We start from the raw sequence: 21,016 nt of genomic DNA, 5'->3' as shown, positions 1-21,016 counted from the left end.
CCTCTCCCTGACTGGTGCCAACGTGGGGAAGGATGCCAGGGGAATCAGGTCCCATGAGCTGACAGCTTCTCCCTGGCAGAGGGCAGCAGCCTTTTTGCAATGACTCAGGAGTTGTTCATCCCCGTGCCAATGTCAGCAGCACCCCGACTGCTGTGATGGTGACTGAGCACTGGAACAGGTTGCCCAGAGAGGTCATGGAGTCTCCTTCCTTGGAGATACTCAAAAGCCGTCTGGACACGGTCCTGGGCAATGTGCTCTAGGTGACCCTGTTAGAGCAGGGGGGTTGGACTAGATGATCTCTGGAGGTCCCTGCCAACCTCAATCATTCCGTGATTCTGTGACCGAGTACAGGTACTCGGTGTGGGGTGCTGCTCTTGCCTGGTGTTTTGCCCCATGCACAGCCCCCCCCCCCCCCCGCAGGTTTTTGAAGCACCACACAATGCTTCTGTGCCGAATGCATGCAACCACTCATGGGGACTTGACTCCTCAGAGGAGCCAGGCCTGCCTCAGTGTGCACAGAGCCACATGCAGTCCTGGCCACACCGCTGGTGAGAGAGGCGTGCTCAGCGAGGACTGCTGCAAGCACCTCTCTGGCCCTAACAGCGTGGGGAGGTGTGCACAGGAGGCAGGCCAGCCCCTACGGCCAGCTGGCTCTGTCAGGGTGCTTTGCATCAGCTCCCTACCCCAGCGCATCGCACTGCCCCATGCCCAGCGTGCAGACCTCCCTGCAGGCACTCTGGGAAGCAGCACAGCAGGCACGTTCCCCCCGTTCCCGTGGGTGCTTCTGCTCTGGTCTCTCCTGCATGCTGCAGATGATCTCCCAGAGCGTCTGGCCAGGACAGCCTCGGTAATCCCAGCAGGTCTAGATCGGACAGCAGCTGGTGCCTGCCTCTGGCAGGTCTGGGTCAGCATGCCAGACCTGGGGATATGCACACTGGCCTAGCTCAGCCTCTGCCTGTCACTTCCTGCTGTCTGAGAGGTATTTCTTTTTTTCCCCTATTTAGCATGCAAAACATATAGAAAAGTTGATTTCTCACTGAGCTTTCCCATTCTCTCCCCTCTCTGCAGTGACTCCTTCTGGGGCCCAGTTGCCTTCCGCAGGGCAGTGAGGAAGGAAGACAGGTGTCAAAGGCATACGCCGAGCAGCGAGGCAGGGGGGATGGAGGGCAAGTCAGCGGTGAATGGCAATGCTGCCTCCATCGCTCACCATGAAGACATGCCAGGAACAAACCACTTCTGCCAGGACTCACTGACTTCCAAACAGAAACAAGCAGCTGGCAGGGAAGTGACAGGGATGGACACTGCCGGTGAGCCCCTGGAGGTGGCTGGCAGCATTGCTGGAGCATATGTAGAGGCTTCAAAGAAGATAATAAGCTTTTATGATGCCACCAGAGAGCATCTTCTGGGTTTGGATCCAGCGCTCTGTCTCCTCGAGGCCCAGGCAGCCACTGGCTTCATCACCGACCCTGTGAAGAACAGGCATGTGTCTGTAGCAGAAGCAGTGCACCTGGGGCTGGTGGGGCTGGAGCTGAAAGAGAGGCTGCTCTCTGCAGAAAAAGCTGCCACTGGCTTCGTGGACCCTTATACAGAAGAGAAAATCTCCCTGTACCAGGCAATCCAGAAGGACCTGATTGGGAGAGAGCAAGGCATCCGGCTGCTAGAGGCCCAGATCGCAACTGGAGGCATCGTTGTCCCAGCCACTGGCCACCGGGTCCCAGTAGATGTTGCCTGTGAGAAGGGATATTTAGATGAAGAGACAAGCCAGCTCCTCTCTGACCCCAGCAATGAGGACAGCAAAGGGTTCCTTGACCCCAGCACTATGGAGAGGGTCACCTATCTGGAGCTTATAAAGAGGTGTGTCACTGATCCAGCCTCAGGCTTCCTTCTCTTGCCTCTGAAAATCACGTTCCCAGGGTTGGGAGGAAGGGTGAGCAGCAGAGAGCTGCTGGACTCTGGCATCATCAGCTCTGATGTGTTCAGAGGTCTTGAGGAGGGAAGAGTTTCCGTCCAGGAGGTAGCAGAGAATGACTCTGTTCAGCAGTTCCTACATGGGACAAGGAGTGTAGCTGGTGTTGTTGTTCTGCCTTCCAGTGAGCGGAAAAGCCTCTACCAAGCACTGAAAGAGCATCTCCTTGTGCCTGGTGCTGCTCTGATGCTCCTACAAGTCCAGGCCTCCACTGGCAGCCTGACAGACCCCATAAAAAACAGAAGTTTCTCAGTCGATGAGGCTGTCAAGACTGGTCTCATTGGCCCAGAGCTTTACGAGAAACTGTCTTCAGCTGAGAAAGCCATCACTGGGTATAGGGACCCCTACACTGGGGAAATGCTCTCTCTGTTCCAAGCTGTCAGGAAGGGCTTCATCCCCAGGGACTATGGCATTTGCCTTCTGGAGGCTCAGATGGCCACGGGGGGTATCATCGCTCCAGGCAGGCACCTCCGTGTCCCCACAGACACAGCTTGCAAGTGGGGATACCTGGACGAGGCCACGAGGCAGCTCCTCTCCAGTCCTACTGATGACATGAAAGGGTTCTTCGACCCCGGCTCCAAGGAGAAGATGACCTATGCGGAGCTGCTCAAGAGATGTGTCACTGATCCGGATACGGGGCTCCTCCTGCTGCCCCTTTGTGGAGACAGTGGAGAGGAGCCCAAGGGAAACCACCACTTCATTGACCACAGGACCCAAACAGCTCTGGAAAGCACAAAGGTACCCATTGCTTTAGGTAAATTCAAGGGAAAGTCGGTTTCTCTCTGGAAGCTCCTCTTCTCAGACTACATGCCAAGTGAGCAAAGAGCCACTCTCACCCGGCAGTACTGTGCAGGAGCACTCTCCATGCAAGAACTGGCTAAGACGATCAGTGCCACTATTGAGGAAATGGCTTCCACCGCTAATGTCACCTTTGAAGGCCTAAGGGACAGGGTTACAGCTGACCAGCTCCTGAGCTCTGAAATTATCAACAAAGATTTATTTAAGAAACTGAAGCAGGGAGAAACATCAGCCAAAGAAGTTGTCAGCATGGACACAGTCAAGAAATACCTGGAAGGGACAGGCAGCATTGGTGGGCTACTGCTTCCTGACTCCCAGGAGAAGATCAGCATCTACCAGGCAAAGAGGAAAGGGCTTTTAAGGCCGGGAACATCACTGATCCTCCTGGAGGCACAGGCTGCCACTGGATTTATCATTGATCCAGCTGCCAACAAAAGGTATTCTGTGGATGAGGCTTTAAGAGCAAATGTCATTGGCCCAGATGTTTATGACAAGCTGCTGACTGCCGAGAAATCAGTCACTGGCTACAGAGATCCTTACTCAGGGAACAAGATCTCCCTCTTCCAGGCCATGAAGAAAGAGTTCATCGTGAAAGAGCACGCTATCCGTCTGCTTGAGGCCCAGATTGCCACCGGCGGCATCATCGACCCTGTCAACAGCCACCGCATCCCTGTGGAGGTGGCCTACAAGCGGGGCTACTTTGACAAGAAGATGAACTTGATCCTTTCTGACCCCAGTGATGACACCAAGGGCTTCTTCGACCCCAACACGCACGAGAACCTCACCTACCTGCAGCTGAAGGAGAAGTGCATCATGGAGCCGTCTACGGGGCTCTGCCTCCTCCCTCTGAACAGCAAGAAGCGTCAGTTCATCGATGAAGCCACCAAACAGGTGTTCAGGAACTCCTGGCTGCGTGTTAGGTTTGGGCGGTTACGGGGTGAGAGAGTTTCTGTGTGGGACCTGCTGAACTCCGAGTACTTCAGCGAGGGGAGGCGTCGAGAAATATTCAATCACTATCAGCTGAGAAAGCTCACACTGGAGCAAATCAGGACCTTGTTAGAGGAGGAAATGAAAAAATGGGCCCCCATCAAATTCCCAGCGATGAGAGGCAGCGTCAGTGCTTATCACCTGATGGAAACAGGTGTCATCGACAGGGCCCTGTTTGAGAAGGTGTTGGAGGGATCCGTCACGCCAGAGGAAGTCCTGCACATGGACTCGGTCAGAAAGTACCTCTATGGCTCTGGCAGCATCGGGGGGATTGTACTCCAGCCATCAAACCAGAGGATAAGCATTTATGAGGCCATGAAACAGAACCTCATGGTGCCAGGAATAGCCCTGCCATTGCTGGAGGCCCAGGCTGCCACAGGCTTCATCATTGACCCAGTGAACAACCAGAAATTCTGCGTAGATGATGCCATAAAAAAGGGAATAATTGGGCCAGAAGTCCACGAGAAGCTGCAGCATGCAGAAGGGGCTGTAACAGGCTATAAAGATCCTTTCACAGGCAAGAAGATACCCCTCTTCCAGGCTATGAAGAAGGGCCTGATTGCCGACAAACAGGCTCTGCAGTTAATGGAGGTGCAGATGGCTACAGGAGGTATCATCGACCCAACATGTGGCCACTATATTCCCATAGAATTTGCCCAGAAACGGGGCTGCCTGGATGAGGACACAAGCAAGACCCTTTCTAAACCCAGTGACAACAACAGAGCCTTCTGCCTCCCAGACAGCAAAAAAACTGTGACCTATGCTGAGCTAATTGAGTGCTGCCAGAAGGATGAGACCTCTGGCTTCCACTTGCTGCCTCTGCCCCAAACGGTTGCTCCTGTTTACAGTGATGAGCAAATCCAACAGCTTTTCAAGGAAACCATGGTGAAGAAGAAAGGGGTCTCCCTCTGGGAGCTGATCCACTCTGGGTATTTCACTGAGGAGCAGAGGAGTGACTTTGTGGAGAAGTACCGGTCTGAGGAAATGTCTCTAGAGCAGCTGGTTGCTCTTGTCCTTAAACTCATTAGAGAAATGGAAATGAAAGCCCACACCCACATCACCTTGGAAGGCTTGCGGGGCAGCGTCCCTGCTGTCTGGCTGCTCGATGCTGGCATCATTACTGAGAAGACATTTGAAGAACTGGTTCAGGGTGTAAGCACTCCCGAGGAAGTGTCTGCGATGGGGAGCGTGAAGAGATACTTGCAGGGCACAGGCAACATCGCTGGGGTATTCATACAGGCATCCAAAAAGAAGATGAGCTTTTACCATGCCATGAAAAACAATCTCCTCCTCCCTGGAGTAGCACTGAGGCTGCTAGAAGCTCAAGCAGCCACAGGATACTTAACTGACCCAGCAACAAACCAGAAACTCAGTGTGAAGGATGCTGTCAAAGCTGCTATTGTTGGTGAAGAGCTCACTGAGAAACTCCTTCTAGCGGAGAGGGCGGTGACTGGCTACACAGACCCCTACACAGGGAGCTCCATCTCCGTATGCCAAGCACTCAGGAAAGAGCTAATCCCCCTGGGTGATGCTGTTCCCTTGCTAGAGGCCCAGCTGGCTACAGGAGGGGTCATTGATCCCGTTCGCCACCACCACCTTCCACTCCAGGCTGCATACAAATACGGTTTCTATGATGAGGACCTGAACCAAACCCTCTCTCAGCTCAATGACACCACCAAAATCTTTTTTGATCCAAACACAAAGGAGAATGTGACCTACCAGCAGCTGAAGGATAGGTGCATTCCTGAGGCTGAGACAGGCCTCTGGCTCCTACCTCTGTCAGAAAATGCAGTATTCTGTGTGGACAAACAAACAATGGAGGTGCTGAAATCTGTGACTGTCTGTGTCAACATAGGGCGGTTCAAAGGACAGACAGTGTCAGTCTGGGACCTTCTCAATTCTGAGTACATCTCAGACTGCAAGAGAAGAGAGCTAGTGCAAAAATACAAAGATGAGAATACTGAAGTGTTGCATGAAATAATAACAATTGTCACCACACTCATCAAAGACACTGAGACACAAGGCAAGAAGTTTGCATTTAAGGGCCTGAGAAAAAGCGTATCTGCCAGCGACCTCTTCCAGTCTCACCTGATAGACAAAAAAACACTCGATGAGCTCAACCAGGGAAAGAAAACAGTCAAAGAAGTCACTGAAATGGACTCTGTCCGCAGATACCTGGAGGGCAGCAATTTCATAGCAGGAGTCCTTATACAGCCAAGCAATGAGAAGATGAGCATCTACCAGGCCATGAGGAAGGGCATCCTGAGGCCAGGGACAGCACTGGTGTTGCTGGAGGCACAGGCTGCCACTGGCTTCATCATTGACCCAGAGAAAAACAGGAAGCTTTCTGTGGAAGAAGCATTAACTTCAGGTCTAATTGGAGCAGAGATTTTTGAAAAGCTTCTCTGTGCAGAAAGAGCTGTGACCGGCTACACAGACCCGTACACAAAAGCCCCAATGTCTCTCTTTGAAGCCATGAACCAAGGACTAATTGTGAAGAGCCACGGCATCCGCCTGCTTGAGGCCCAGATCGCCACCGGTGGCATCATCGACCCCGTGCACAGCCACCGCGTCCCTGTGGAGGTGGCCTACCAGCGTGGCTACTTCAACCAGGAGATGAACCAGATCCTCTCCGACCCCACGGACGACACTAAGGGCTTCTTCGATCCCAACACGCACGAGAACCTGACCTACATGCAGCTTCTGGAGAGATGTGTCCAAGACTCAGAGACTGGGTTGTACATGCTCCAAGTTGTACAGGAAGGGGGAAAGTACTTCTACATTGATGAGTCTACAAAACAGTTCTTGCACTCAAAGCCTGTCAAAGTGAAAGTTGGAAAGTTTAAGGACCAAACAGTTTCCATCTGGGAGATTCTCTGCTCTCATTACATCTCCGAGCAGAAAAAAAAAGACTTAGTAAAGCAATATAAATACAAAACCCTAACACTGGAAGACCTTATAACCCTCATCCTCAAAATAATCGAGGATACAGAGCAAAGAACAGAAGTCCTCAAGGTTAAAGGCATTCGGGAGGACGTGTCAATATCAGAACTGTTTAACTCTGAGATAATTGACAAGAAAACTCTGGATCAGCTGCAGGAGGGAAGTCTTACACTCAACAGCCTCACAAAGATGGACAATGTCACAAGGTACCTGGAAGGCACAGGATGCATCGCTGGTGTTCTGCTCCCATTACAGAAAGAGAAGATGAGCATCTACCAGGCCCTGAAAAGGGGCCTTCTCACAGAGCAATGTGCACTGGGGCTGCTGGAGGCACAGGCTGCCACTGGTTTTCTCATCGACCCGCTGAAAAGTAAGAAACTCTCTGTGGATGATGCCATCTCATCTGGGCTGGTGGGCAGGGAGTTACATGAGAAGCTCCTGTTAGCAGAGAGAGCTGTGACGGGATATACTGATCCATACACAGGAAACAAAATATCCCTCTTCCAGGCCATAAGGGAAAAGATAATAACCAAGGAGCATGGTATCCACTTGCTTGAGGCCCAGATTGCCACTGGCGGCATCATTGACCCCGTGCACAGCCACCGTGTTCCTGTGGAAGTGGCGTACCGGAGAGGCTACTTAGATGAAGACATGTTTCTCCTAGTTTCTGACCCAGATCATGGCAGCAAAGGATTTATAGATCCAAATACTCATGAAAAAATGAGCTACAGTCAGCTCCTGCAGAGATGTTCCAAAGACAGAGAAACTGGATTCTACTTGCTGCAAGTCATGGAAAAAGAAGAAGACTATTTCTACATCGATGAGCACACAAAAAATATCCTATTATCTACAATGGTACAAGTGCCTGTTGGAAAATACAAAGGGCATACGTTATCACTGTGGGAACTCCTCTGTTCTGAATACATCACAGAGGAGAAGAGAAAAGAACTGGTGAAAAAATACAAACATGACTCCCATAAAATTCTACAACAAATCATTGATACAATACTGAATATCATTAAAGAAAAAGAGGAGGGCCGAAGTGATATATGGTTCCAAGGTATCAGACAACAAATAACAGCATCAGAACTTCTCAGTGCACAAATAATTACAAAAGAAACAATGGAAAAGCTGGAGCAGGGAAAAGAGACAGTACAAGAAATAGCTCAAATAGATAACGTCAGAAGATATCTTGAAGGAACTGGGTGCATCGCTGGAGTGTTGGTGCCATCCAAGGCTGACCCTGCCAAGGTGGAGAAGATGAGCATCTACCAGGCCATGTGGAAGGGCATCCTGAGACCAGGGACAGCACTGGTGCTGCTGGAGGCGCAGGCTGCCACAGGCTTCGTCATTGACCCACTCAAAAACAAAAACCTCTCCGTGGATGAAGCCATATCCTCAGGGCTGGTGGGCAGCGAGCTGCACAAAAAACTTCTCTGCGCAGAGCGAGCCGTGATGGGCTACTCCGATCCATCGACAGGACAAAAGATCTCCCTCTTCCAGGCCATGAAGAAGGAGCTCATCGTCAAGGAGCACGGCATCCGCCTGCTCGAGGCCCAGATCGCCACCGGCGGCATCATCGACCCTGTGCACAGCCACCGCGTCCCCGTGGAGGTGGCCTACAAGCGGGGCTACTTCGACCAGGAGATGAGCCAAGTCCTCTCTGACCCCACGGACGACACCAAGGGCTTCTTCGACCCCAACACGCACGAGAACCTCACCTACATGCAACTCCTCCGCCGCTGCGTCCCCGACCCAGACACGGGGCTCCTCATGCTCCAGCTCATGGACAAGGGCTCGGTGCTCTACCAGCTGACCGAGGACGCCCGGAAAGCCCTGCAGGCTGCCCGCACCACCGTCAGCGTGGGTCTCTTTGAGGGCCAGAGCGTCACCGTGTGGGAGCTCCTCTTCTCTCGCTACATCCCCGACCACCGGCGGCAGGAGCTCCTCAGGAAGTACAAGGCGGGGACGGTGACCATCCCGGAGATGATCACCATCCTCATCACCATCATCACCAGGACCGAGGGCCAGGGCCACAGTGCCGCCACAGCCGTCAAGGTGCCGCGCCAGGAGGCAGCATCATCGCCCGAGAACGGCGAGGCCGCGGGCTCCCAGCGGGAGCGGGAGCTGGAGCGGGCCCTGAGGTCCCACACCGTCGAGGTCTCGGTGGGCGGCTTCCAAGGCAGGAAGGTCTCCGTGTGGGAGCTCCTCTTCTCCAAGTACGTCTCTGAGGCAAAGAGGCAGGAGCTGCTGGGGAAGCTCCGGGACGGGAGCCTGATGCTGGACGAGCTGGCAAGGCTCATCACCGTCCTCATCGAGGAGACGGTGAAGAAGAGCAGCAACGTGACACTTCCGGGCTTCAGGAGGCAGGTGACCGCCTTGGACCTCATGGACTCGGGAATCATCGACAAGGACACACTGGCCGACCTCATCCAGGGCTCCAAGACGGTGAAGGAGGTGACGGAAATGGACTCTGTCAAGCGCTACCTGGATGGCACGGGCTGCATCGCCGGAGTGCTGGTGCCGTCCAAGGCTGACCCTGCCAAGGTGGAGAAGATGAGCATCTACCAGGCCATGTGGAAGGGCATCCTGAGGCAGGGCACAGCCCTGGTGCTGCTGGAGGCGCAGGCTGCCACGGGCTTTGTCATTGACCCGCTCAAGAACGAGAAGCTCTCCGTGGACGAAGCCGTCTCCTCGGGGCTGGTGGGCAGCGAGCTGCACGAGAAGCTCCTGTCGGCAGAGCGAGCCGTGACGGGCTACACCGACCCCTACACCGGTGACCAGATCTCCCTCTTCCAGGCCATGAAGAAGGAGCTCATCGTCAAGGAGCACGGCATCCGCCTGCTCGAGGCCCAGATCGCCACCGGCGGCATCATCGACCCTGTGCACAGCCACCGCGTCCCCGTGGAGGTGGCCTACAAGCGGGGCTACTTCGACCAGGAGATGAGCCAAGTCCTCTCTGACCCCACGGACGACACCAAGGGCTTCTTCGACCCCAACACGCACGAGAACCTCACCTACATGCAACTCCTCCGCCGCTGCGTCCCCGACCCAGACACGGGGCTCCTCATGCTCCAGCTCATGGACAAGGGCTCGGTGCTCTACCAGCTGACCGAGGACGCCCGGAAAGCCCTGCAGGCTGCCCGCACCACCGTCAGCGTGGGTCTCTTTGAGGGCCAGAGCGTCACCGTGTGGGAGCTCCTCTTCTCTCGCTACATCCCCGACCACCGGCGGCAGGAGCTCCTCAGGAAGTACAAGGCGGGGACGGTGACCATCCCGGAGATGATCACCATCCTCATCACCATCATCACCAGGACCGAGGGCCAGGGCCACAGTGCCGCCACAGCCGTCAAGGTGCCGCGCCAGGAGGCAGCATCATCGCCCGAGAACGGCGAGGCCGCGGGCTCCCAGCGGGAGCGGGAGCTGGAGCGGGCCCTGAGGTCCCACACCGTCGAGGTCTCGGTGGGCGGCTTCCAAGGCAGGAAGGTCTCCGTGTGGGAGCTCCTCTTCTCCAAGTACGTCTCTGAGGCAAAGAGGCAGGAGCTGCTGGGGAAGCTCCGGGACGGGAGCCTGATGCTGGACGAGCTGGCAAGGCTCATCACCGTCCTCATCGAGGAGACGGTGAAGAAGAGCAGCAACGTGACACTTCCGGGCTTCAGGAGGCAGGTGACCGCCTTGGACCTCATGGACTCGGGAATCATCGACAAGGACACACTGGCCGACCTCATCCAGGGCTCCAAGACGGTGAAGGAGGTGACGGAAATGGACTCTGTCAAGCGCTACCTGGATGGCACGGGCTGCATCGCCGGAGTGCTGGTGCCGTCCAAGGCTGACCCTGCCAAGGTGGAGAAGATGAGCATCTACCAGGCCATGTGGAAGGGCATCCTGAGGCAGGGCACAGCCCTGGTGCTGCTGGAGGCGCAGGCTGCCACGGGCTTTGTCATTGACCCGCTCAAGAACGAGAAGCTCTCCGTGGACGAAGCCGTCTCCTCGGGGCTGGTGGGCAGCGAGCTGCACGAGAAGCTCCTGTCGGCAGAGCGAGCCGTGACGGGCTACACCGACCCCTACACCGGTGACCAGATCTCCCTCTTCCAGGCCATGAAGAAGGAGCTCATCGTCAAGGAGCACGGCATCCGCCTGCTCGAGGCCCAGATCGCCACCGGCGGCATCATCGACCCTGTGCACAGCCACCGCGTCCCCGTGGAGGTGGCCTACAAGCGGGGCTACTTCGACCAGGAGATGAGCCAAGTCCTCTCCGACCCCACGGAAGACACCAAGGGCTTCTTTGACCCCAACACGCACGAGAACCTCACCTACATGCAGCTCCTCCGCCGCTGCATCCCCGACCCGGACACTGGTCTTTATTTGCTTAAAATTTTAAGAAAATAATCCTAATGCCTTTTTGGTTTGGGGTTTGGGGGGGTTTTTTGTATTGCATTTTTTCAGTATTTACCCATTACAGGTGTTATTTTGCTACTGGTATCTTTCTATCATATTTTTTAATCCTTTTTTTGTGCTTATTCTAACCCACATTGGAGAGTTTCCTCTGTCTTCTTTTTCTTTTTCAGTGACTTTCTGCACAGTAATTATGTCTATTTGGTGACTCACCTCAGCATTGTGGTATAGAGCGTTAGCCCTTTATCTTCTACAGCCTTTTCAGGAATGAAAGACAGTCTGAGTTTATCTCAGGTCATTTTTGCTTTGAATTTTGTCCTCAGACTTCTGTTTTTCCTTTTCCAGCCTTACATAGAGGGATTTTTTTTCATAGTATGTGAGGCATAGTGCAAATGGTATTTATATTCTCCATCTAGTCTGTGTTCTCCTACGGGAAGAAATTTTTTTTCTTAGCACATTTGAGGAGCATTGTTAGAGCTGAAGATATGCAAGCCTGAATAACACAGTGAGGTCAGGTTTCAGTGTAAGCATTGCGTCAGGCTGGTGTTAGTTGTTACTGGAGTGGGATACATTATCTGTGTTTGCTTTTACTGTCTCAGCCTGTCTAGTTACTCTGGGAGGCCCTAGACTGCATGTGGCTTGGCCTCTCATTGATATGTACACTCACTTCACTCAAATTTTGCATTTCCCTTCCCTTCAACTTTCCAGGTCTCCAGCACCTCTACAAAAATGTATTCTGTGGGATCCACGCAAGAGCTAAGAGACCTTAGCATACATTGTCATAGGACATGTCTCTTCAAAACTTTCCCAATATCCAGCTAGCAATAAGGGAAACCAGGAAAAAAGAAACAGCTACCTCCAGCTGAGAATTTTGGTGCATTTCTCAGCTCTTCTTGCCATTCTACATCCTGAGCTAACTTTCCCTCTCCCATCAGGTACAGCCCACACACCACATTCCTAGAGAGCAAACAGCTTCAGAATCACTTTGCTGTAAAGCACATTCAGGGATAAATAATTCTGCTACTGTTTTATAAAAGGTAATTTACAATCCTTGTATATATTACCTTTGGCTATTTGCCTTAACTAACCCAGCTATGTCCTGGAAAAAATGGATTTGTCACCACAGCTTCTGTAGCTAATAGTTGAAAACAAATGTAGATTAGCTGTAGAAATCCTTACCAAAAACTGTTGTGTAGTCCAGAAATTTGAATGGGGTCAAAAATGATTGGACAGATTAATGGGAGAGAAATCTATTGAGGGCTATTAAATGCAAAGACACACCTTTGTTGCAGAAGTCCCTGAGCTGCAGGTTGCTAGAAGATAGAAGACAGAATCAGAGAGGTATCAGTACAGGCTTGCCCTGTTATTATATACTTAACCCAGCTCTGATATTGGATAAAGTTGGCTGCCGTATAGTGGAGACCTGGACGTTTGCTCTGGCCTGGTATAACTGCTTTTGTCCTGCCACCATCTTCATTCTGATAATGGGAAAGCATGGGAGAAACAGCAGTTTACCCAAAATACCAAAGAGGGGTGTCAAGGGGAGGATTTCAGGGCTCACCATGTTCTGTATTGGGGTTAGTCTAGCTTCTGCCCATCAGTCTGTCCTGCAGACACTGTAATATCATCTCCAGAGAGCCTCGATGATTCAGGCTCCTGTGTAAATCAAAAGACATCCTATTTGTCTTCCAGTCATCTGTTCTTTTCTGGAAATGGATTAGAAGATGCATAAGCCAAAATCAGGGAGACTGATCCTCCTGTATCTTTTATCCCTGTTGGTCTTGTGCCATCTCCAGATCAGGGAGTCTTGCATATTGCCAGAATACATATGTGTCTGATAAAGGAAAGATCCCATCACACCCGCCTGATTTCCTTTTATTTTTAACCTGAAAGCCCACTGCTGGCTGCCACAGGAGACAGGACACTGGGTTGGACGGGCTCTTGCCCTGGTCCAGTGCAGCCATTCCTATGTTCCTTTGCACTCCTGTTTCCTTTGGACTGTCTCCTCTTGTTCAGTCTCTCGAGTTCCACATCTTTTCACCTGTACCACTTTTTCTTATCTGACCTGATGCCTTCGCTCCTGCTTACTAAATGTCCCACTTTCCAGCCTTCTTTTTCATTGGCTTATGCCTCGCTAACAAAGCCATGGAGACCCAGCAATCCCTGTGAAACTGCATGAATGCTTGCTACCCTCAAGCTGTTCACTTTTCCACTGTGTTTTATCCCTTCCCCTTTCCAGGGTCTATTTTCTGGTAATAAGTTCTTCTTGTTAAAACTGCCCTGTGTCTGTACTGAGCCTAACATTATAGGCCCATTTCTTGATGGGTTCTTAGGTCTGATACAGCTACCTAAAAGCTATTATAACTAAATCTAACTAAAAGCCATTATAAACACCATTAGTTATAACTCTAGGGGAATAAAAGATCCACATTGTCATATGCACCACTGTAAGTCAGGCATTGCACATCACACTGTTGTACACAGGTCAGGGTTCTCCGTACAAACACGTTCCGAGGCGCCTGGCAGACAGGCTGGAAAGTATTTTTAATATATCCACTAGAATGTACAAGAGAAAAGAAATTAAGAGCAAACTCAAAGTATTCTGAGATGTAAATTGAGTGGCTGTACAAATCAAACTCTATCTATTAGAGCCCTTCATTTGAGGGGTGGTGATTAGATGGAGCCTTTGTTCTCTTAAACATATTTCAGGTTGCCCAGCCTTCTCGCACATACAGGTTTTCCAGAGAGGTTCTGTAATCTCCACTCTTGGAGATACACATAATTCAACTGGGCAAGGCCACGAATCACAGTGGCCATTGCTCTGGATTCAGACTCTTTGCCCTGGGCTGGGGTGCCATCTGCAAATGGTCAACTCTTCCTCAAGCTTGGCTGACATAAAATAAGCCAATCTCACACTGAGATCAGGAATGGGAAGAGGATAGCGCAGGATGAAAAGCACGTGCTAGGGAGAGGAAGCGTAGGGTGCTGCAGTGTGTCACCCAGGGTGGCTGTGGGCCCAGTACTGAAGCTTGGCTGTCTTCCCCGCTGCGGTGCTCCAAACCTCCCAGTGACCGCAGTCTGCCATGAATGCACTGTCCCAGAGCAAAGCTTTTTGCTGGGAAGTCTTGGGGATCCGACCTGCCAGCCTGGCTCATGAAGTCTCCTGCTTTAGGACCCAAAGGATGGAACAGTGGGATGGGCGCGTGCACGGCCATTTCCCTATTAGCTCTGCAATCATTGCATTTTCCCCTCAGCTGGTTATTGATAAGCATCGCTAGAGTCAGCCTGTGCCTGGAGCAGCCTTCCTGGTCTGCGTGTCAGCCCGGCCTCAGGTGGAGGCTATGGGGCAGGGTGCAGCCAGCAGCCCGGTCAAGGATGGTCAGAACTTCCTCAGGCGGAGGAACAGAGGCCCCCATGGCCACACGGGCCATCACGGTTCCCTTCAGGGCTGCTGTGGGACGGCCACACACTTGACGAGCCAAGAGGTAGCGATATCCATGGTAAGAAGTGCCTGTTCTAGCTCAGACGGAGAAGCCTAACAGGCACGTGGCAGGGGTGATGGTTTTGTCTTCGAACCTCCCTCACGAAGGAGTCGGAGTGTGAGCTGAGGCCAAACAAACTTTGGCACTCGTGATCCAGAGTCACACCATGACTTGCCTGCAGCGGGTGGGGTGGTCAGATCTCAGGACGTTTCTGGACAGGCTCATAATTAAGTGCTGGGGAGAAGCCAGTGACCACAGGCCCCACACAGAGGGAAGTGGAGGAAAGAGGTGCTGACATTAAAATTTAGGCTTTAGGCAGGATGATAAAAGCCAGGGACTCCGTGAGAGCATTCTCCAAAAGGCCAGACAGTGAAGCAGAGACACAAATTCATAAGATGGGGCTGAGAAGCTGAAAAGATGTTGTCACAAAAGTTTTGTATCTATCTTTGACTGAAGGAGAGGGCAGAACGGGCACGATGATTCAAATATAGTGAAAACCAGCATGGAGAAGAGGAAAAGGGAAGAACAGTTCGAACAAGCAGAATCTTTTTTAAACACAGGACAGAAAAAAATAGAGAACCAAGACATAAGGCTGAGGAACTAGAATGCCTCTTCTTAGATAAAATATTGGTATGTCATAAACTTCTTGGAAGGAAGCACGCCAGGAGAACGTTGCAGCACCAAGGTATAAAGTGCACAGGAACAGCAGAGGAGGTGGTGCTGGTAGCAGTGAGGCTGTTCGTTGAAAAGGGCTTGGAGTCAGATGAGGCAGACATTAACTACGCTGGCAGGGAACGCAGAACCCGGGACTGAAATTCCGGCTCAGACAGTGAGGGTAGGGCAGGTGAGGAAGACGAGCAGACAGACACATGGGGCAGTGGCTCTCTGTGCAGGGGCTGAGCTAGGTGAGCAGCGTCTTCTGCAGTCAGCAGGAAAGGCAGCTCCTACATGGGGACATAGGAGGGGCACGTAAACACGAAATGGCATGGTGCAGACAACTAGGGGATGAGTATTGCTATTCTCATAAGAGCTAGGCTGTGGGGTTAAATCAAAAGTATTTCTTCACCCAGCACACAGCTAAACTGTGGCAGTTTCTGCTGGGATGTCATGGAGGCAAGAGCTGCGAAGGGTCAAAGGAAAGAAAGAGCAAGAAAAGTGAACTCATAGCGTGGGAGTCACCAGTGGAGCCCAGAGGGACTCATGCTGAGAGCTGGGCTGTTTAACACATGCAAACATGGTCTGGGAAACGATGTGAACAGTGAACGAACAGATGGTATTAAATTATTCAGGTTAGCAAGGACAAGTGCCAGCTGCAAAAACTGCAGGAAGACCCAGCAACATATAGTGACTGGGATAAAAATGGAAGATGATATTCAGTGCAGGTAAAAAGGCACACACAGAGAAGCAATCCTGACTTTCACATGCACAACTCTGTAGGAGCAAACACTGCAGGTCGTTCAATATGTGCTCAGCAGCAGCCAGAATACAACAAACCAAGTGTTAAGATTAGGGAGGGAGCAGAGAACGAAAGGAGGACCACCGTGCGCCTCTGTATAATTCCACAGCGGCTATTGCAGTCCAGGCATCCCACCTGAAAAGCATATAGTGGGTTTTGGGGAGGGAGGTATCCCACTTTCCACACCTTTTCACGATATGCATGGCGTGAAACTGCCCCCAGAGAGGAGCTGTCACAGGGTCACTGTGCTACTTGTCCATCAGGTGGTCCAGCCAAGCACTTCTTGGGGAGGGCCCCAAGCAGGGCCATGGTGGACACTGGGGCCATGGGAAGGGCCTTGAGCAGGGTCATGGTGGACACCAGGGCCTCAAGCGGGGCCATGGTGGACGCCGGAGCCTTGAGCAGGACCGCAGCAGTTACTGAGGCCATGTAGAGGGCCACAGCAGTTAACAGGGTGGAAGCGGGACCTCGGCTAACAGGGCTTCAAGCAGAACCTCAGCAGTTACCAGGGCCTCTGTGGCCACCGGGGGCTCAGCAGCTGGTGGGGCCTCGGGCAGGGCTGCCACCATGGCCTCAGCAGTAACTGGGAAGGGGAGCCTAGGTGGTCGGTGGGGCCTCAGGGGTGACCAGGGCCTTGGCAGTGACTGGGACCTTGGTGGTTGGTGGGGCCTTGGGGGTGACCAGGACCTTGGCAGTCTCTGAGGCTTCAGGGGTGACCAGGGCCTTGGTGGTCGGTGGGGTCTCAGGGGGGACCAGGACCTTGGCGGATGGTGGGGCAGAGACATTGCCTGTGCATGTAGGAATGGAGTCAGGAAAGCTAAATCTCAGCTGGAATTGAAGCTATCAAGGGAGGTGAAGGGCAGCAAGAAAGGTTTCTATAAGTAAGTACATCAGCCGGAAAAGTAAAGCTAAGGAGAGTGTGGGCCCATTACTGGGGGTGGGGGGATAGTCATAAGGACAAGTGGGGCAGGAGACATAAGGACAAGTGATAGGGAGAAGATGGGTGAAAAAGGTGGGTTAAGATCACTTGACCCACTTTGACGTACACAAGTCCATGGGACCAGTTGGGATGCAAAGGTTGTTGAAGGATCTGGCTGATGTCACTGTGAGGCCACTATCCCCTTGACAGGCGATGGCAATAGGGGAAGCTTCCCAATGATTGGAAAAAGGTAGACATCACACTCATCTTCAAGAAGTGCAAGAAAGAGGCTCTTGGGAACAACAGGCCCATCAGTCTCACCTGAGTCCCTGGGAAGGTAAGGGAGCAAATCCTCTTAGAGACCATTTCTAAACACATGAAGGTGTTTGGGAGCAGCCAGCATGGGTTTACCAACGGCAAATCCTGCGTGACCTACTTCATCCCTTTGATTGATAAGGTGACTGGCGCTGTGGACAAGAGGAGGGCAGTGGATGCTGTGCACCTTGACTTTAGCAAGGCCTTTGATACAGTCTCCCATAGTCTCCTTATCACCAAATTGATGAGGTATGGGCTGGATAAGTGGACAATAAGGTGGGTGGAAAATTGCCAAGACTGGCAGGCTCAAAGAGCTGTGATCAGTGATGCAAAGTCCAGCTGGCAGCCATTAACTAGTGGGGTCCCCCAAAGATAATTAGTAGGGCCAATGCTGTTTAAGGTCTTTATTAACAACCTGGATAATGGGACAGAGTGTACTCAGGATGTTTGCGGATGACACCGCACTGGGGGAAGTGGCCAACATGCTGGAGGGCAGGGCTGCTATCAATCAGAGGCGCCTAGAAAGGTTGGAGAAATGGGCTGACAGAATGTCATGAAGTTCAACAAAAGCAAAAGCAAAGTCCTGCTCCTGGGGAAGAATAACTCCTGCAACAGGACAGGCTGGGGGACAGCTGTTTGGGAAGCAGCTCCGCAGAAAAGGAGCTGGGGGTCCTGGTGAGCAATCTGAACACGAGTCAGCAATGCCCCTTGGCAGCAAAGCAGGTCAACAGCATCCCAGGCTGTATCAGAGTGCAGCCAGCAAGTCCAGGAATGTGATCCTGCCCCTCTATTTGGCATTTGTGAGATCACATCTAGACTGCTGCATCCAGCTTTGGGCTCCCCAGTACAAGAAAGACAGTGGCTTTGACACTGGACTGGGGCAAGTCCTGTGGGGGCCACCAAGCTGGTCAGCAGGCTGGAGCACATGACATAAAAGGAGAGACTGAGCAAGATGGGCCTGTTCAGCCTGGAGAATGGAAGGATCAAGGAAGACCTTGCTGTCTACAAATACCTGATCAGAGGATACAGAGAAGATGGAGCCAGGCTCTTCTGGGAGGTACATGGCGATAGGACAAGAGGCAATAGACACAAGCTGGAGCATGGGAAATTCCAATAGATACTAGGAAAATATTTTTTACCATGAGAGTGGTCAAAAACTGGAACAGGTTGCCTAGAAATGTTGTGGGATCTCCAGTCGTGGAATAGTTTAAGGCTTGACTGGACGCAGCCCTGAGCAACCTAATCTGATCAGACCTGCTCCGAGTTAGACTAGATAAGCTTTGGAGGTCCCTTCCAACATAAATTACTCTACAATCCTGCTTCATTTTGTTGTTTTAAGGAGAGGAAAATGGACTCTGCAGCCCCAGCAGCTCCAGCCCCTCTGCCTCACCTGCCCATTGCCAAAGCCCATGTTGTCCAGCCCGAAGGTGGCAGCACTTTCCCTGCTCTGGGACGCACCGCAGCCAGCCCGGGAGCTGCTCCTCTGGGACCGGCACAGCCCCGTTCACCACCCCACGCCAGTGCGTCAGAAAAGAGAATCCATTCACGAACGTGCCCAGGCAGTAATTAACACTTACCGTGGATAATTGGACATGAAAGCCGCAAAGATGAGCATCGCACACACACACGCTGCCTGCCACATCCCACTTCAGGCCTGGGGGCCCTAAAACGTTTTGTTCAGGACCCAGATGGGAGATGGGTGGAAGGGAGGACCCAGGCAGGAGGAGGGCTACACGACAGCAAAGGAGGAATCCCCTGTGCTGGCTGCCCTCGGGGCCGAGCACACAGCCATTTTGGCACCCCGGAGCCGTGCCTGCCGGCAGCACTGTGCCGCTTCGCCGCCCAAGGCACGGGGTCAAAAACGCCCCCCCTGGCCTTTCCAGGCTCCTTATTGGAAGCGTCTCTCTCCCTTTTTGGCTGTTTTACCCTCCACGGGAACTGGATTTCCTCTTTCACGATGGCAAACAGGAATAACTGGTGTCAGGTCCCCGGGCAGCCGGCTGCCTCCCTGGGCGTAACATCGTGACTCGACTGGCAGCAGCGCAGTGTCTCCTGCTGCTGCCTCCCGCCCCGGTCTTAGCAGAGCCACGCTGTCTCGCGGTCCAGCGGCCACAGCCCGGGGGTGCCACTGCCAGGGCCGCGCACTCGCTGCGCAGCGCCGTGTGCCTCGGAGCTGTCCTCCTCCCGGCAGCAGAGCCTGGAAGGTTTCTGTAACCTCAAAATGCCTTATCTGACCGGCAGCCCCAGCACCAGCCCTCGGCAGATCTGAGGACAAGCTGCTTGCAAAGCTGAAACGGTGGCAAACGTGAGTTGGTAAGGCCATGCAGGTAGACACTCATCTCCCTCGCTGCCCTCAGCTGGGACCAGACCTGCCCGGGAAGTCCTGGGTGCACTGCAGTGACAAGGTGCAGCCAGGCTGCCCCACCTGGCTCTCTGCGACATGACATGCCCAGCGTCCTCGAGTGCCGCCTGGATTTCCCAGGGCATCGCTGGGAGCTCCTGGCAGCGGATGGCCATTTTGCGGCGGCAGGGTTTGTGGTCTGCCGTTGGTGGATGTTTCCGGAGCGCTCAGCTGAGCGCCGTGAACTGCAGCGATCAGCACAGCGGTGGCAAACACTGGAGACCTGTGTCACCGTTTGGCTGGGCAGCACGTGGCTGTGCGTGGTGCGGTCTCCTAGCAGGCGTCAGCGGCTGGGATCCCGCTGTTGGCACACGTGGCAGCAGAGAGGGTGCAGAGGCTCAGCCAGCCCAGAGCCAGAGCGCAGTCGTACTCCAGGGACGGACGTTCGCCAAAGCACCAGCTCAGAGACAACCCTGACGGTCCTTGCCGCCAGAGTGGGGACCCCGCTGTGATCTCACCGAGCGGGTGTGAAGAGTCAGCCTGGGTGCATCCCAGCGGGAGCTCGGGATGATCTGGGACCACGGCGTGCAGCCCCGAGGGCTGACTCAACTGTCCTGTTTTTCCCGAAAACCCTACCCTGCAGAACGGGTCAGTACGAGACATAGACCCCGTGTCCCCTGCACTGGGCCTGGCAGAGCTCCCTGCACCGGGGCGCTTGTGGCGATGATCTTCGGAGCGGTTTTCCCTGGTTGCTCTCCGCAGGCTCTTTTGGCAGTGACTGCCGTTCACCAGCTGTGTCCCAGGAGCAGGGGGCCGATGGCGGTTTGTCTGGCTCTCCAGGAAGGGCAGCAGAGCTGCACTGACAGCCAGCTGGCAGCAGGGACAGAGAAGCTAATCCCACCAAGCTGCATCCAGCTGCGCGTGTCCCAGTGGCGTCCAGAGGTCAGCTCTGTGGGACCCGATGTCCTGGACAGCCTGGGCACCGCTCTGCACGGGCTGCGGGGAACCGAGCTGCCCCACAGCCCCAGCAGGGGCAGGAGGCTGCGGAAGCGGAGCGCTGTGTATCCGCCATCTCCTCCTCTGCCCTAGGAGGACAGCAGAAGTGTGGGTGGGGAGACCGAGCCCAGTCCATAGCACGCATCCCTCCCCCTGCCAGCCGTGCCCAGGAGCCGCAGGGAGCTGCGGAGCAGAAAGATAAGCCAGTTCTCTGGAAAGGGTGACAGGAAGTTGTTGTTGTGATAGGGCAACTCCGGCACCACCCCAGCCCCTCCTGGCTCCTTGCTGCTCCCTGCCCCTGCCTGAGGCCAGGTGGCCAGAAGCACCGGCGAAACTCTCACTGATCCCTGTTTACCGGGAATCACGTGTTTCAGCAGAAGATGCATGAGAGTCGCTTTCCCACAGAGCTCAGTGTTAT

At 53.4% G+C, this 21,016-nt stretch overlaps 1 protein-coding gene across 1 annotated transcript in view; it reads left to right on the top strand.

The window, feature by feature from the left end:
* Nucleotides 1-1,159: 1,159 nt before the first annotated feature.
* EPPK1 (epiplakin 1) overlaps nt 1,160-21,016 on the top strand; it is a 33,044-nt gene continuing 13,187 nt past the window's right edge. Inside the window, exon 1 of the mRNA XM_067292565.1 lies at nt 1,160-11,081. Within this exon, the coding sequence (XP_067148666.1) occupies nt 1,160-11,081 (9,922 nt within the window). The remainder of the gene's footprint in view (nt 11,082-21,016) is intronic.

Source organism: Apteryx mantelli, chromosome 2, assembly GCF_036417845.1.
Source record: "Apteryx mantelli isolate bAptMan1 chromosome 2, bAptMan1.hap1, whole genome shotgun sequence".
Taxonomy (NCBI): domain Eukaryota; kingdom Metazoa; phylum Chordata; class Aves; order Apterygiformes; family Apterygidae; genus Apteryx; species Apteryx mantelli.
This window is presented reverse-complemented; position numbering and strand designations above follow the sequence as displayed.